Below are 15,039 nucleotides of genomic sequence, written 5' to 3'. Positions count from 1 at the left end.
TGATGTGCCTGGGCTTGGAGCTAGCAGAGGCAGGAGTGCTTCCTGACTCTGCCTTCTGCCCTCTGCCCCTTGCCCTGTCAACTCTGCCAGAGCCATTGGGCACCCCCCCACCCCCACCCCAGAGGCCCACCACCCAGCGCCTACTGCCCAGCACCCTCCCCATCCTCTGCTTCCAATCTTCTGGAGTGATGTGTGATTCTTTCTTTGACTTGGATCCGGCTGGAGGAGCAGAATCCCCTTCTTTTCCCAGGTGGGTTCCCAAGACTCCAGTCAGAACACAGACTTTACTCCCTGCACCCAGAGGATGTGGGTGTGGCTGGGCTCCCCTAGTCCAGAGGAGGCCACAGCCTCCCTCTCTGACTGCAGCTGCCACCAGGCCCTCCCACCATTTGGGACAGAATCTAGCCCCTGGGAGCCAGCAGCCTGGTTCCATTCAGGGAAGGGCAGGCTCTGGAGTGACCTGTGCCTGACTCCCACTCCTGGGCCTGCCAATCAACTTCCCTGGGCTCGCCTCCTCCACTCGAAAGTGAGGATGCCACCATCGACTTCCAGGAGTCTGGGGATTGTGCGAGATGATGGGGTCACAGGTTGGGCCCCCACCTGGTGCTGTAAGGGTAACTGAGGGCCACTCCTTCCTGCAGCTTAGCCCTGGGAGCAAAAAAAGACGCCAGACAGGGAAATGAGGTTTTATTCAGGAAGAGCTAAAGACGGGAGGGGAGCCCCTGGGGTCCCACCCTTGTGGCCTCTTGAGACCAAGGCTCGTGGGACGCTAGAAGCCAATGACTGCAGGCATCTGAGCTCCCGTGGAGTCACCCGAGGTGGGCACAGGGGCGGCCTCAGAGTCACTTGTGAGGGGCACAACGGTGTCCTGAGAGTCACCCATTGTGGGCACGGGGGCAGACTCAGAGTCACCTGTGGCAGGGACAGGGAAATCCAGACCAGCCTGGCCAACATGGTGAAATCCTGTCTCTATTAAAAATATAAAAATTAGGCCAGGCGCAGTGGCTCACACCAGTAATCCCAGCACTTTGGGAGGCCGAGACGGGTGGATCACGAGGTCAGGAGATCGAGACTATCCTGGCTAACACAGTGAAACCCCGTCTCTACTAAAAAATACAAAAAACTAGCCAGGCGAGGTGGAGGGCGCCTGTAGTCCCAGCTACTCGGGAGGCTGAGGCAGGAGAATGGTGTAAACCCGGGAGGGGGAGCTTGCAGTGAGCTGGGATCACGCCACCGCACTCCAGCCTGGGCGACAGAGTGAGACTCCGTCTCAAAAAAAAAAAAAAAGATCAGGCCACTGGACCCCAGCCTGGGTGATAAGAGCTAACTCTGTCTCAAAAAAAGAAAGAAAAAAAAAAGTCGTAGGTCAGTTTCTATATCTTCATATTAAAAAAACCCCAAAGTTCTAACTGACTGTGTATCAGTAGATGGCCTAACCATAGTGTTACTCAAAGGACCTGGAGGCACAATTGTTTATTCTGTAGGAGAATTTAAGGAGAATGAGCAAATCGATCTTAAATGATCCTTAGTAGTCTTAATATTTTATCATATATTACTTTATATAATTTATAATTTGTTATTTAAATTCATGTACTTTAAATATAACTTATATGATTTATTGCAATATCTTATATGTAAAAACTAGCATATGTATGTTATAGGAAAAAGAACATAAACAATGATGCTGGTGCTGTCAGGAACCCAGACTTTTAGCATAGGCAGAAAAAGAAACAGGTGTAAAATCAGAGAAGTAAAACCTGACAATCTTACAACTGGGAAATGCCTGCATGAATTCATACTTTTATTATTATTATTATTATTTGAGATCGTGTCTTGCTCTGTCGCCCAGGCTGGAGTGCACTGGTGCAATCTCAGCTCACTGCAACCTCCGCCTCCCGAGCTCAAGCGATTCTTCTCCCTCAGCTGGGACCTCAGGTGCGTGCCCCCACACCTGGCTAATTTTTTGTATTTTTAGTAGAGATGGGGTTTCACCATGTTGGCCAGGCTAGTTTCAAACTCCTGACCTCAAGTGATCCTCCTGCCTCGGCCTCCCAAAGTGCTAGGAATACAGGCATGAGCTACTGTGCCTGGCCTCATACTTTATTTTTTTTTATTGGTTAAAAAAATACTTATTTCCTGGCTCTGTCTCTTCCAAAGCCCTAGCAGTAAAGAAATCCCAGGAGCAAGCACCACCCTGGTGAGCAGATTGGGGTCTCTAAACAGCATGTTCACACTGACGAAGGAGTGCGCCCTGGGAAAATGGTTGGCGGGAGGGGCTGGAGTCTGCAGCATCATGGTGGCTGTAAGTAAGGAAGGTGCCCAAGAACCAAGGGTTGTGTCAAAGGACTACAGAGACCAACCTGAGGCCGCCTCTGGCCAAAGACAGACGAGCTGGGCATGAAAAAGCAAGCCTGCAACTGACAGACAGATCCCGCAGCTTAGCCTTGGGAGCAAAGAAAGACGCCAGACAGGGAAATGAGGTTTTATTCAGGAAGAGCTAAAGACGGGAGGGGAGCCCCTGGGGTCCCACCCTTGCGGCCTCTTAAGACCAAGGCTCATGGGACACTAGAAACTAATGACTGCAGACATCTGAGCTCCCTTGGAGTCATCTGGGGGGGGCACAGGGGCGGCCTCAGAGTCACCAGTTGGGTGTACGGGGGCGGCCTCGGAGTCACCAGTTGGGTGTACGGGGGCGGCCTCGGAGTCACCCGCTGGGGGCACGGGGGCGGCCGCTGAGTCACCCGTTGGGGGCACGGGGGCGGCCTCGGAGTCACCCGTTGGTGGCACGGGGGCGGCCTCGGAGTCACCCGTTGGGGGCACGGGGGCGGCCGCTGAGTCACCCGTTGGGGGCACGGGGGCGGCCTCGGAGTCACCCGTTGGGGGCACGGGGGCGGCCGCTGAGTCACCCGTTGGGGGCACGGGGGCGGCCTCGGAGTCACCCGTTGGGGGAACGGGGGCGGCCTCGGAGTCACCTGTGGGTGGCACAGGAGTGGCCTCGGAGTCACCTGTGGGGGGCACGGGGGTGGCCTCCTGGTCAGTCACCGTGGGCAGCGCCACATAGCTGAGGGTCCAGTAGCGCACGAAGTTGGTTCTCAGGCCCTGCTTCATGGAGCTGCCATCCATCTTCTTAGTGATCTCCAGGTAGCTGCCGTTTTCCGAGGTGTAGGGTTCCCAATGTGTGGGCACAGCCGAGTGGCCCATGTTGGGGTCCCTGCAGAGTGAGAAGAGGCTGTGCAGGGGCTGGGGACTCCCAGGGGGCTGAAGTCCTGCTCTGCACCCACATGCCTGAGCCATCCCCGTCCTCTGAGCTGGCCCTGGGCACCGTGGCCTCTCACTACATACGGGACACAGGCTGTGCACGTGCGCGGGCTTGGGACTCTGCCAGGAGCTCTTATCCTTGTAAACACACATGGATTCTGATGCAGGGGGAGGTTAAGTGACTTGCCCAAAGTCCCTCCGCTGGCAAGTGAGGGAACAGGGCCTTGTGGTGGGAGGCCCTTGACGGCTGCGGCCCTCCGCCCTGCTCTCAACCCACGCCTTACCCCGTTTTGGCAAAGTTGGTCCAGTAGGCGATCATGGCCTTGGAGACTGTCCTGTCTTGGGCCCGGTAGCCCAGGGGGGTGGCGAAGGGCTTCCCAAAAACGTACTGGATGTCATCCGCATGGTCTGCCCCCATCCATTTGGGGTAGATGGGCATCCGAGAGGGATGGGAAAACAGGTAGTTGTAGGTCTTGGCACTCCTGGAGGGGAGAGACCACCCAAGTACGCAGGGTGCCTACCAGGGACCGCCCAGCCCACAGACTGGCCCTGGAGGGAGGTCCTGGGCAGCGGGCAGGGAAGGGTCTGGGGGATTCACATGAAGAGATGGGGCTTCTCAGACCCGGGAGAGGGAAAGCTGAGAACCAAATTCATGGATTCATGGGTTCTGCCATTTCTGTTGAATTTATACTTCAATTCCACAAAACCTTGTTAGGGACCTTCCTTCTAGAATTCAATAATCAAGAAATATTTTGCTCGGCCGGGCGCAGTGGCTCAAGCCTGTAATCCCAGCACTTTGGGAGGCCGAGACGGGTGGATCACGAGGTCAGGAGATCAAGACCATCCTGGCTAACACGGTGAAACCCCGTCTCTACTAAAAAATACAAAAAACTAGCCGGGTGAGGTGGCGGGCGCCTGTAGTCCCAGCTACTCGGGAGGCTGAGGCAGGAGAATGGCGTAAACCCGGGAGGCAGAGCTTGCAGTGAGCTGAGATCCGGCCACTGCGCTCCAGCCTGGGCGATAGAGCGAGACTCTGTCTCAAAAAAAAAAAAAAGAAAAAGAAATATTTTGCTCTCCAAGTGAATGTGCGTTCTTCAATTAGATTGGACAAGGTATAGGCCCTCAACTGTTTCCCTTTTTGCCTTCAGTGAAACGAGGCTCACAGCTAAATGTATTGCTTAGTTGCTGCAAAGCTTTCATCCTAGACTTCTCGGTATCCTTTTATCTTCCTATCTTTTTCGTATTCCTAACTTATTTTTTATTTTTATTATTTATTTATTCATTTATTCGAGACATAGTCCCACTCTGTTGCCCCTGCTGGAGTGCAGTGGCGTAATCTCGGCTCACTGCAACCCCCATCTCCCTAGGTCAATCAATTCTCCTGCCTCAGCCTCCTGAGTAGCTGGGATTATAGGTGTGCACCACCACGCCTGGCTGATTTTTGTATTTTTAGTAGAGATGGGGGGGTTTTGCCATGTTGGCCGGGCTGGTCTCCAACTCCTGACCTCAAGTGATCCTCCCACTTTGACCTCCCAAAGTGCTGGGATTACAGGCGTGAGCTACTGTGTCTGGCCTTATTTTTTATTATAATTGGCTATTATTACATGAAGATTTTTAATCTGGCTGTGGGCTGAAACTGTCTTGTAAATTGGCAAAGTTGAGGCCCTTAAGAGTCAGTGGATAGAAACCATTGACCAGTGTTGTCTCAGTGCCCACAGTGTGGGGGATGGAAGGTAGCTCAAGAACTCTCCAGTGGGAAGGACCATGGGGTGCAGGGCTGAGCAGGGCAGAGGATCATGGGGTTCGTAAACCCCTATAGGCTGGGAGGTAAAAAGAGGCCCTCAAGTCTTGCCAGGCCTCAGCAAAGCGGATGAGGCAGGCACAGGTGGAGACTCAAGCACCACTTTCCCAGTCAACCCAGACACCTGAGCGCCACCCACAGCCAGGCCTCGGCTGGCAGGTGCAGCACCCCAGGAAGGCCCCCAGGAGCCACCCCCTGCCCAGATCCTCACTTGGCGTTGGCTCTGTGCTGGGCCACGGCAATCTCGGTGGGCACCAGGAAGAGGATATCGGTCTCAAAGTCCACCACAGTCTTCTTCTTGTTCTCCTGGGATGGGTCCTGGGCCCAGGACTCAGTGTAGACATCAAAGGTACTCTTGGCACCTCTGACTCCCTTGGTCATCGTAAGCCCACTGACCAGCTTGTAGAAGTCCTCCCTGCGGGGACCAAGGAGACACTGACACCCCCCCTGTGCATACCCACCTTGACCGGTACTAGCTTCCTCACTCCCAATCCTCCTCTCAGTGCCTTCCTCCTCCAGGCTGGCCCCCTCACTCGTGCCTTCCCGGCCGCCCTCCAGCACGGGTCGCCCCTGGGTCCTGTGCCCCCTGCTTACCCCGTGACTTCCTTGTTGCCGTTGTTGATGGCAGGCATGTCGATGCCGGCGAAGAGGTGGCCGTCCATGTCGTTGGTGCCTGCTATATAATCGATGTCGGCGGCATTGGCGTACAGGTTGATGGGGTCATCGGGGATGAAGTCTCCATCAATGACAGGGATGAAGCTCAGATAGTGCAGCACGGGGTCTGGGTGGGAGAGCCAGGAGGTTCTTGTACCTTCCAGTGTCCCCTGAGCCACCCCTTGCCTCTCAGGGCTGGAGTTGGCTATTTCCTCCCTTCTCTGATCTAGGGACACTTGGGGCTGGGTTGATTCTGCACCATCGGGGCATCCTGTGCCTTGTAGGATGTTTAGAGCATCCCTGGACTCAACCCACAAGGTGCCAGGAGCACACCCCCTCCCCAGCCGTGACCATCACAAACGTCTCCAGGCCCTGCCACACGTCCCCAGGCTGACAGCCACTGTCTAGGGCCAGATCTGTCCTCTTCAGCGGCAGCCCCTCCCTCTCCTCTCTCTCTTTGCTGGGCCTGAATCAGGAAGGAGGAAACTTAGAAGCCGCTGAGGGAACTGATGGAGAAGGAGCTCCCTCTCTCAGGGCCGGGGTCCACTCCATTAGCTAAAAATGGTGCGAGGTCTGCATTGCCCTCCAGACCCCCAGACTGGCCCCTAGAGGACGCTGTGGCTGCTGAGGCAGGCGGGGCCCGGCTGTCACTGGGCCCAGCACAGTGGGCTTTGCTTCCAGCGGGGCTGTGCGGCTTGCTTGGTTTGGGCGTGTCCAGCCAGTGCAGTTGAGCTCATGTCAGGTAAACACGCAGATGACTTGGCTTCATGGCACGTTGCCATAGAAGAATGTGCAAGGGAGAGCGTTAGCCTAGCAAGCTGGTGTGGCGGCCATGCACAGGTGTTTGTGGAAGAGGTCCTCAGGCCTTCCCGGGGTACAGAATAGTGGAGCTGGAGGCCCCAGTGCTACAGTTCAGTAAATGTTTGCTGAATGAATGAATGAATGAACTGTCATCTAGCACAAAGGTTCTTGGTCTGGGGTCTATGGATCTCCCTAAAATTGTATGCAAATGACTGCATATGAATGCATGAGGTGGGGGAGGGGCCCCAACGTTCATCAGCTTCTCAAAGGGGGAGTCTGTAACTCATGGGAGATAAGAAGAAAGAAGGGGCCGAGCACGGTGACTCACACCTGTAATCTCAGCACTTTGGGAGGCTTAGGTGGGCGGATCACCTGAGGTCAGGAGTTTGAGACCAGCCTGGCCAACATGGTGAAACCCTGTCTCTGCTAAAAATACAAAAATTGCTGGGCACGGTGGCTCACACCTGTAATCCCAGCACTTTGGGAGGCCAAGGCGGGCGGATCACGAGGTCCCAAGAGCAAGACCATCCTAGCTAACACGGTGAAACTCCATCCCTACTAAACATACAACAAAGAGAGCTGGGCATGGTGGCAGGTGCCTATAGTCCCAGCTACACGGGAGGCTGAGTCAGGAGAATCACTTGAACCCAGGAGGCAGAGGTTGCAATGAGCTGAGATCCTGACACTGCACTTCAGTCTGGGCAACAAGTGAGACTCCATCTCAAAAAAAAAAAAAAAAAAGAAATGGCTTCCCTTCTCCCTTACAGCTGGGGCCTTTGAGGGGAGTCACCGGTTTGATGGCAACAGGACCAGACGACAGCTCTGGCACCTTCTCTTCTCCAGAGTACTTCCTGGCAGTACCCCCACAACCCCCACCTCGAGACCCCATGCGCCAACCCGAGCAGCTACTCACACTCTATGCCTGCCAGCGGCAACTTATAGGCCAGCGTCAGGGCTCGGGGGTCAGTAATCTTTAGACACTTGGCCATCCTGGCGGTGTCGTCCACAGGGCAACCCACCTTCTCAGCCACCTGACGGCAGGAGCAAGGTCAGCAGGTAGGTGAGGCCAGTGCTCAGGGCTCCGAAACATTTGAAGGTAAGGACAGGGTCCAGGATAAAGAATGGAAATAAGGATGGCCCCCACCCGGGTATCAATTGCACCCCCACGCTACCCAGCCCTGCCCTCCTCCGTTTACCTTTTTGGCCCAGAAGACTGGGTTTTTCTGGATGACCCAGGGGCTCACGGCCACGCCGCTCTGGCTGATGGCTCGCCGGATGAGGCCCTTGTTGTAGGGGGAGAGGGTCTACGACAGCCAGAGATCCTGTCACCAAGGCCGCTCCCCACTCCACCCACCCCAGGCTGGGCCAAGGACACCCCAGCACCACAACCCCAGCTCCATGCTCCTCCTCCCACCTCCCCTTCCCGTTTAAGCTTCCTCCCAACCTGTGGAGCAGGCCCTCCCCACGGGGATCCCCAGACCTGCAGAGAGACGCTGGCACCTCCAGCAGACTCCCCAAAGAGCGTGATGTTGCTGGGGTCCCCCCCGAAGGCCGCGATATTCCTCTTCACCCAAGCAATGGCCATGTGCTGATCCCGAAGGCCATAGTTACCTGCGGGCATGGCAGGGGAGAGGGTGCTAGAGACCAGTGGCCCAGGCCTGGCCTGCAAGGGAGACCATCGTGGGTGGGGCAGAAATGCCCTCAACAGACTTGGGGCCACGGCAGAGCCGTGGTTGGCAAATAGTGGGTACCTAAGAAGCTGGGTTGGGTGGGGCGCTGGAGGGGGTGGGTCCCCAGGAGGTTGGGTCAGTGGGGTGCTGGAGGGGGTGGTGGTTGTGGGGAGCAGGATGGTCAGGCCCGTGCACCTCTCCCGCCCCTGCCCCAGTCCCTCTTGTCTGTGTGCTGCCACTTCTGCATCCACAGCTGCGTCCACAGCCTCAAGGTATCGTTCTGTGTCTCTCACTCGGCTCTGCTCTCCTGGTTTCTCTCTCAGCTTCAGCCTGTTTGCCTGTCTGTCCCATAGCCTCTTTTACATTTGAGATGGGGCCTCACTGCCACCCAGGCTGGAGCGCAGTGGCACGACCACGGTTCACTGCAGCCTCGAATCCCTGGGCTCAAGTGATCCTTCCACCTCTGCCTCCCAGGTAGCTGAGACCAGAGGGATGAGCGACCATGTCCGGCTGATTTTTTTTTTTTTTTTGAGATGGGATTTTGCTCTTGTTGCCCAGGCTGGAGTGCAGTGGCGCGATGTCGGATCACTGCAACCTCCGCCTCCTGAGTTCAAGCGATTCTCCTGTCTCAGCCTCCTGAGTAGCTGGGATTACAGGCAAGCACCACCACACCCGGCTCATTTTGTATTTTTAGTAGAGAAGAGGTTTCTCCATGTTGGTCAGGCTGGTCTCGAACTCCTGACCTCAGGTGATTCACCTGCCTTGGGCTCCCAACGTGCTGGGATTACAGGGGTGAGCCACCGTGCCTGGTCCCCAGATAATTTTTTATTTTTTTGTAGAGATGGGGGTCTCCCTGTGATTCCCAGGCTGGTCTTGAACGTCTGCGCTCAAGTGATCCACCTGTGTCAGCCTCCTAAAGCATTGGGATTACAGGCATGAGCCACCTCACCTGGCCTCCGCAGCATCTTTAATTTTGCTATGGCTGCTAAGGACCTCCTGCTTCTTGTGATCCTACTCCAGCTTCTGGGTCTTTCTGTGGACATCTACTGGTTGTTTGGGGTGAGGGGCGCTGAGAAGCATCCCCCTACTGGGCTCAGCACGCTGGCCGCCCCACCTCAGGGCCGAAGAGGCCCACGCACCTGGCAGGTTGGCGTCCCCAGTGCTGAGGAACCCAAGGGGGCCAACGCGGTAGTTGAAGGTGACCACGATGACGTTTCCGCGTGTGGCAATCTCCTCGCCGTCATACAAGTAGTTGCTGAGGAAGTTGGCCCCGTGGCCGGACCCCATGAGGAAGGCGCCTCCATAGATCCAGATCATAACGGGCAGGTCCCGGGAGACTGAGATGGGGGAGCAGCCGGTGACCCCAGACGCCCCGCCTGGCCCTCTCCCCAGCTGGTCCCCTGTCCCTGTGCAGCAGGTGCCTGGGGCCGAGACAGGGAGGCGCTCCAAGGCGCGGCCCTGCCCCAGGCTGGGGGACTGGCACAGGCGCTCCCCTCTCCGCCTCTGCGGGATTGCATGGAAGTTCAGCTTTGCAGCCCCCAGACTCAAGCCAGGAGCAGATCCGGGGCTCTGGCTGCGTGGGAACTTCCCTTGGGGAGCAGGGGGCAGGCAGACCTTGCTTCCGGTCCTGGGGCACCCAGATGTTGAGGTACAGGCAGTCTTCATCCCCGTAGGTGCTGTCCTGGGTGATGGTGGCCTGCAGGCATCTCTTCTTGAAGGACTTGGCCTTCAGGGTCCCTGCAGGTGGCAGGAGGAATTGGCACGAGGAAGGCAGTCGCCCTCACCAGCCCCACCGCAGGGCCAGTCTGACACTATCCACTCCTACCTTGCCAGCCAGGGTGTGGCTGGGGGTTCTCCAGGGCCTTGGTGGGAGCTGCGAAGGGGATGCCCTTGAAGATGTCCACAGAGTCACCCAAGAGGCCGAGCTTCTTATTGACGCCTTCCACGAACCCACCTTCTGTGTACACGGCGCCCAGCTGGGAAGGAGACATGGGCAGGGTCAGGCAGGCTCAGGCCCCATCGGCCTGAATCCAGAGCGGGCAAGGCAAGCCGACACTGGGACCCAGAGATAAAGACAGCTTCAAAGCAGGACAGCTCTGCCCAGGAGACCCAGACAGCACCCTCTGCCCCGCACTGCTCAGGGCTTGAGGATTCCTCTTCCCCTCCTTATCCCTGGGGGTGTGAAGCCTGCCAGCCAAGAGGTGGGATGGAGGTTTGGGTTCAGGCTGTGGCCGCCCAGTTTTGACTCCGATCCTGTTTCCCCATGCCCATGTGGAGGATGAGCGACAGGCAGGAGCTCAGGCAGGAGTGCACCTAATGCTCAGTGTACCTGGGATGTTTCACACCAACCTTCCTCCTTCCTGAGGGGTGGGGTCTGCATTTCCCTCCTCCTGTCTCCCTGCACAGGGCCTAACTGGCTGGGCACAAAGTCGATGTCCCCATACCCAAGTCCCCACAGCTCCTGTGCCCCCTGATGGTAAAGAACCCCCCCAAGGACCCCCCCCAACCTCCACCACACTTCCCTGTGCCATGAGAACTGCCTCTGTGCACCAAGCTGTCCATCCCCATAAGGGGCCTGGAGGTTGGTGCTTGTCCACCCTCTGTCCCTGAGGGAACTGAGACTGGGTAGCTTTTGGGCTTGAAGTCACCCTGTTGAGAGGCAACTGTCTGCCCAGTGCCACCTCCTTTCCATCTTGGGCAGCAGCTCCTCCTGCCCGTGGTGCGTGGTGGGAGCCGGTGGTTGCTTTGCTGGCTCTCACCTGTGCTAGGTTCCAGGTGGAGAAGGGCAGGGTGGCCCTACACCCTCAGGTCCAGCCAGGGTCCCAGCAGCCCTCTGAAGTCTAGGCTGATGGGCCCCTGCCACACCGGGATGGTAGAATGGGGTGGTTGGAACTGGAGGGAAGGAGCCAGAGGCAACACCTGCAGACATTGTGGGTAACCCCTGCGAGGCATCCGTGTCTCCTCGTGCCAGCTCCCCCCTGCCCCGCCCTACCTCTGGGAGGCGGTGTAGAGAAGTCACCTGGCAGAAGTGTTCCTGTGCAATTGAGACTGGCCTGAGGGCCTCAGGGCCGGGGAATGGGGTGGGGTCGTGCTGACCTGCCGAAGGCCTCTCAGCACCCCAAGAAGAGTTCGCCCAAGAAGAGGATGACCTCTCCTTTGAGTCAGGAGCCCAGGACCATTGCCCAAACCTCCAGGTCCCAGGGCCAGAGAGTGTGGAGAGCAGGCAGTGGGGGTGGAGAGAGGAGTTCCCAGGGCCTGAGAGAGCAGGCACAAGAACAGCGTGGTCAGCATTTGCGGTCCCCTGAGTGAGTCCTGCTGGGGACAGGGACTGGGCCAGGCACTGACACTGGCTTCCTGCGGGGCTTGGGGTTTCTGTGGCTTCCCCCTCACAGGCAGAGAGGGCTGATTTTATGGATGCTTGAGAGAGCTCCTGCCGGCTCTCCCTCTGAAGGGACCCGGACCCGGTGTGGAATAGCCCAGCTCTCAGGTTCCTGCTCAGGAGTAGGAGGTAGCAGCTGTGCGATGCTGGGCAAATGGCCTGCCTGCCTCTCTCCGCCCCGTGTGCCTGCTCTCCACACTCCCTGCCCCTGGCCTGCTTCCCCTTCTGTAAAATGGGAACAGTGTCGCCAGCAGAGCTTGGTAGGTGGGATCACCAGGCTGAGCAAATGCAAATTCAAGAGGCCCAATTACATTTGCATTTCAGGTAAACAGCGAATTTTTTTTTAGTATGTTTCATTTTTTTCTTTTTCTTTTATACTTTCTTTTTTTTTTTTTTTTTTTTTTTTTTTTTTTTTTTGAGACGGAGTCTCGCTCTGTCGCCCAAACTGGAGTGCAGTGGCCAGATCTCTGCTCACTGCAAGCTCCGCCCTTCAGGTTCACGCCATTCTCCTGCCTCAGCCTCCCAAGTAGCTGGGACTACAGGCGCCCGCCACCTCGCCCAGCTAGTTTTTTGTAATTTTTTAGTTGAGACGGGGTTTCACCAGGTTAGCCAGGATGGTCTCGATCTCCTGACCTTGTGATCCGCCCGTCTCGGCCTCCCAAAGTGCTGGGATTACAGGCTTGAGCCACCGCGCCCGGCCTTTTTTATACTTTCGAGACAAAGTCTCGCTCTGTCACCCAGGCTGGAGTGCAGTGCCGTGATCTCAGCTCACTGCAACCTCCACCTCCCAGCTTGAAGCAATTCTCCTGCCTCAGCCTCCCAAGTAGCTGGCATTACAGGCACCCACCACCATGCGCAACTAACATTTGTATTTTTAGTAGAGATGGGATTTCACCATGTTGGCCAGGCTGGTCTCCAACTCCTGACCTCAAGTGATCCACCCACCCGGGCCTCCCAAAGTGCTGGGATTACAAGCGTGAGCCACCGCGCCCGGCCCATGTTAAGTGTGCTTTAAATATTGCATGGGACATACTTACACAGCAGTTCTTGGCAGTTTATCGGAAATTCAAATGGAATTGGGCATCCTGCGTTTTACCAGGCCCCTGTCCCCATAGAAATGAGCGTGAGCGCCCGGGAACCGCCCCGGAGCTGTGCTGGGCTCTCTTTCTCAGCCTGGCCCGAAGTTTCCAGATGTGAGTGAGGGGAGGAGAGCAGGACCTGCCCCTCTGCTGAGCTCTTACCTTCGCGGCACTGGCCACTGCCCAGCAGCAGGCGAGGCCCAAGACAACCAGTTGCAGGCGCCCCATGGTGTGCGTTAGCCTCTGGGTGGCCCTCCCGCTGGGCCTCGGGTATTTATGGAGCCGGAGCCAAGGTCATATGCTTGTTCGTGAGGTCGCAGACACCCCCTCCCCTCCACCCCCTCTGGTGCAGGGAGATCCAATTTTCCCAAAACCCACAGTGCACCTGTGCAGGTTACTGCTTATCTGGGAACAGAGGCAGGTGGCAAAGGGGGTGGTGGGGCCGGGCAGGGTGCACAGTGCTCTGCCTTCTGGTTTGTTCACAGGGCTTGGTGTCACTGTCAGAGAAGAGGGCATACTTTGTCTCCATGCACTGCCTGTCCCCTAGGTCCCCAAAGGAGCTTCACAGGGGACCGAGCCCGTGAATTCTGGGACAGAGAGCGCGGCATACTGTGGGCCCCCAACTCATGTGACTGACCTTATCTGTACAAGCTTTTCCTGGGGCCTGTGGTGCGGGCAGTGCAAGCTGGGTGTGGGTCCCAGAGCAGCACAAGGCAGTCCCACTCAAGGGTGGGGAGATGTTACCATCCAGCCTGATGTGTCCTGGGAGGGAGGACTAGAGGCTCAGGGGGAACATGGTGTGGGTGGGAGGGTTGGGGGGGTATCTAGCCCAACCTTGAGGGGTTCCCTGAGGAAAGAAAGGGCCCAGTCAAGGCCCCCGGGCACGCCCAGGCAGTGACAGAAGGGGAGGGAAAGAGGCCAGCGGGAGGGAAGGGATAAGGTGTGAGGTCGTGGAGGAGGAGGAGGCCACTCGCATTTTCTGTGAACACCTGTTACTCCCAGAGCCAGGAAAGGCTATGAGAAGTGAAAGAACACCACGAACAAAGTCTTCTGATGGGGCCTTTAAGCTCAGCCAGTGTGAGGTCACCCTCACCGAGACACTCAGCGGCAGCTCCAGTCACGGCACGGCACTCTGCTGTGATAGGGACAGGGTGGGGGCAGTCAGAGCCTGCCCAGCCAACAGCGCCCCAGGAGACTTGGAGCCTGTGCTTCCCACACCAACCGCACCCCTGCTCTGCCATCCCTGCAGCTGGTGCCAGGTACCGAGTGGACCTGCAGAGCCACGTCTGTCCCTCTGTCTGTCGACCACAGCCGGTGCCCAGCAATTCAGGAGGCCTAGTGGGTGAGGGAGGCTGGGGGAAAGGCCGGGAGGGTGGGAGGAAGAGTCGGCCACAGAGAATAAGGGGCCTGCAGGCGGCTGGGGTGCCCCAGCACAAAGGCATTTGCCTCAGGCCTTTGCCCTGTTACTCTAGTTCTGAGAACCTGCTCTAAATAAAGGAGGTAATTCTGAACTGGGAGACAGGCCCTTTGTGCTCCAGGATATTCACTGCAGTGTTACTTACAGAGCCTAAGGAAGAAAGGGGAGGGCAGAGGGCAGGCAGCAGGGAGAGGAAGGAGGTGGGGGAGAGGGCGGGGGCAGGGGAGAGGGAAAGGAAGGCCCCACTTTTTATACATATACATTTTTAGGGCAGCTTTAGGTTCACAGCAAAATTAGAGGAAGGTTACAGAGACTTCCCGTATGTCCTTGCCCCACCCCAGTCTCCCCCATTATCAACATCCCCCACCAGGGGGTACAGCTGTTTCGCTTGATGAACCCACACTGACATGTCATTATCACCCGAGTCCACATATTTTGGGTTTTTTTTCTTTTTGAGACAGGGCCTCACTCTGTCACCAGGCAGTGCAGTGGCACAATCACAGCTCACTGCAGTCTTGAACTCCTGGGCTCAAGGGATCCTCCTGCTTTAGACTGTCAAGTAGCTGGGATTACAGGCGCGTACCATCACACCCGGCCAATTTTTGTATTTTTAGTAGAGACGGGGTTTCTCCATGTTGTCCAGGCTGGTCTCGAACTCCCGAGCTCAAGTGATCTGCCTGCCTCAGCCTCCCAAAGTGCTGGGATTACAGTCATGAGCCACCGTGCCTAGTCTCATACTTTTTTTTTTTAATTGGCAAAACAAACAAACAAACAGAAAAACTTATTTCCTGGCTCTCTCTTCCAAAGTCCTAGCAATAAAGAAATTCCAGGAGCAAGCACCACCCCTGGTGACCACACTGGGGTCTCTAAACATCATAGTCACACTGAGGAAGGAGTGCGCCCCAGGGGGATGGTTGGGCCGGGTCCGCAGCAGGAAATGCCAGGGACTGCGCCTGCAGTCCCAGCTACTCCGGAGGCTG

The 15,039-nt window shown here is 56.8% G+C and overlaps 2 protein-coding genes across 3 annotated transcripts; one reads left to right on the top strand and one right to left on the bottom strand.

Annotated features, from left to right (window-relative positions):
• Window positions 1–2,466: 2,466 nt before the first annotated feature.
• On the bottom strand, window positions 2,467–12,946 carry CEL (carboxyl ester lipase). Of its 2 annotated transcripts, XM_033195150.1 has the most exons (12): window positions 12,805–12,946; window positions 10,010–10,160; window positions 9,799–9,921; window positions 9,324–9,521; window positions 7,995–8,125; window positions 7,711–7,818; window positions 7,428–7,545; window positions 5,654–5,840; window positions 5,271–5,474; window positions 3,543–3,740; window positions 2,698–3,211; window positions 2,467–2,664 (listed from the first exon to the last, which is right to left on the bottom strand). In XM_033195150.1, exons 1-12 carry the CDS (start codon window positions 12,868–12,870, stop codon window positions 2,566–2,568), a joined length of 2,097 nt encoding a protein of 698 aa, XP_033051041.1. In that variant the 5' UTR covers window positions 12,871–12,946; the 3' UTR covers window positions 2,467–2,565. The 2 variants fall into 2 exon arrangements, with proteins under 2 accessions (XP_033051041.1, XP_033051039.1); XM_033195148.1 differs by having other exon boundaries at window positions 2,467–3,211.
• On the top strand, window positions 12,869–14,114 carry LOC117070673. The gene is given in 5 exon segments (XM_033190146.1): window positions 12,869–12,988; window positions 13,190–13,270; window positions 13,500–13,836; window positions 13,839–13,960; window positions 13,962–14,114. Coding segments are annotated over 5 exon segments (813 nt in total).
• Window positions 14,115–15,039: the final 925 nt, after the last annotated feature.

The sequence above is a fragment of the Trachypithecus francoisi genome, unplaced genomic scaffold, assembly GCF_009764315.1.
Source record: "Trachypithecus francoisi isolate TF-2019V2 unplaced genomic scaffold, Tfra_2.0 Contig01585, whole genome shotgun sequence".
Lineage (NCBI taxonomy): Eukaryota > Metazoa > Chordata > Mammalia > Primates > Cercopithecidae > Trachypithecus > Trachypithecus francoisi.
Note: the sequence above shows the minus strand (reverse complement) of the source record. Positions and strands in the feature narration are given on the sequence as shown.

Coding starts and splice junctions, on each gene's coding strand:
- CEL (XM_033195148.1), bottom strand. CDS start 12,870: ATGGGGCGCCTGCAACTGGTTGTCTTGGGCCTCGCCTGCTGCTGGGCA. Junction 10,161..12,804: donor CAGTGGCCAGTGCCGCGAAG/GTAAGAGCTCAG, acceptor TCTCCTTCCCAG/CTGGGCGCCGTGTACACAGA. Junction 5,841..7,427: donor GCCGCTGGCAGGCATAGAGT/GTGAGTAGCTGC, acceptor TCTCCCACCCAG/ACCCCGTGCTGCACTATCTG.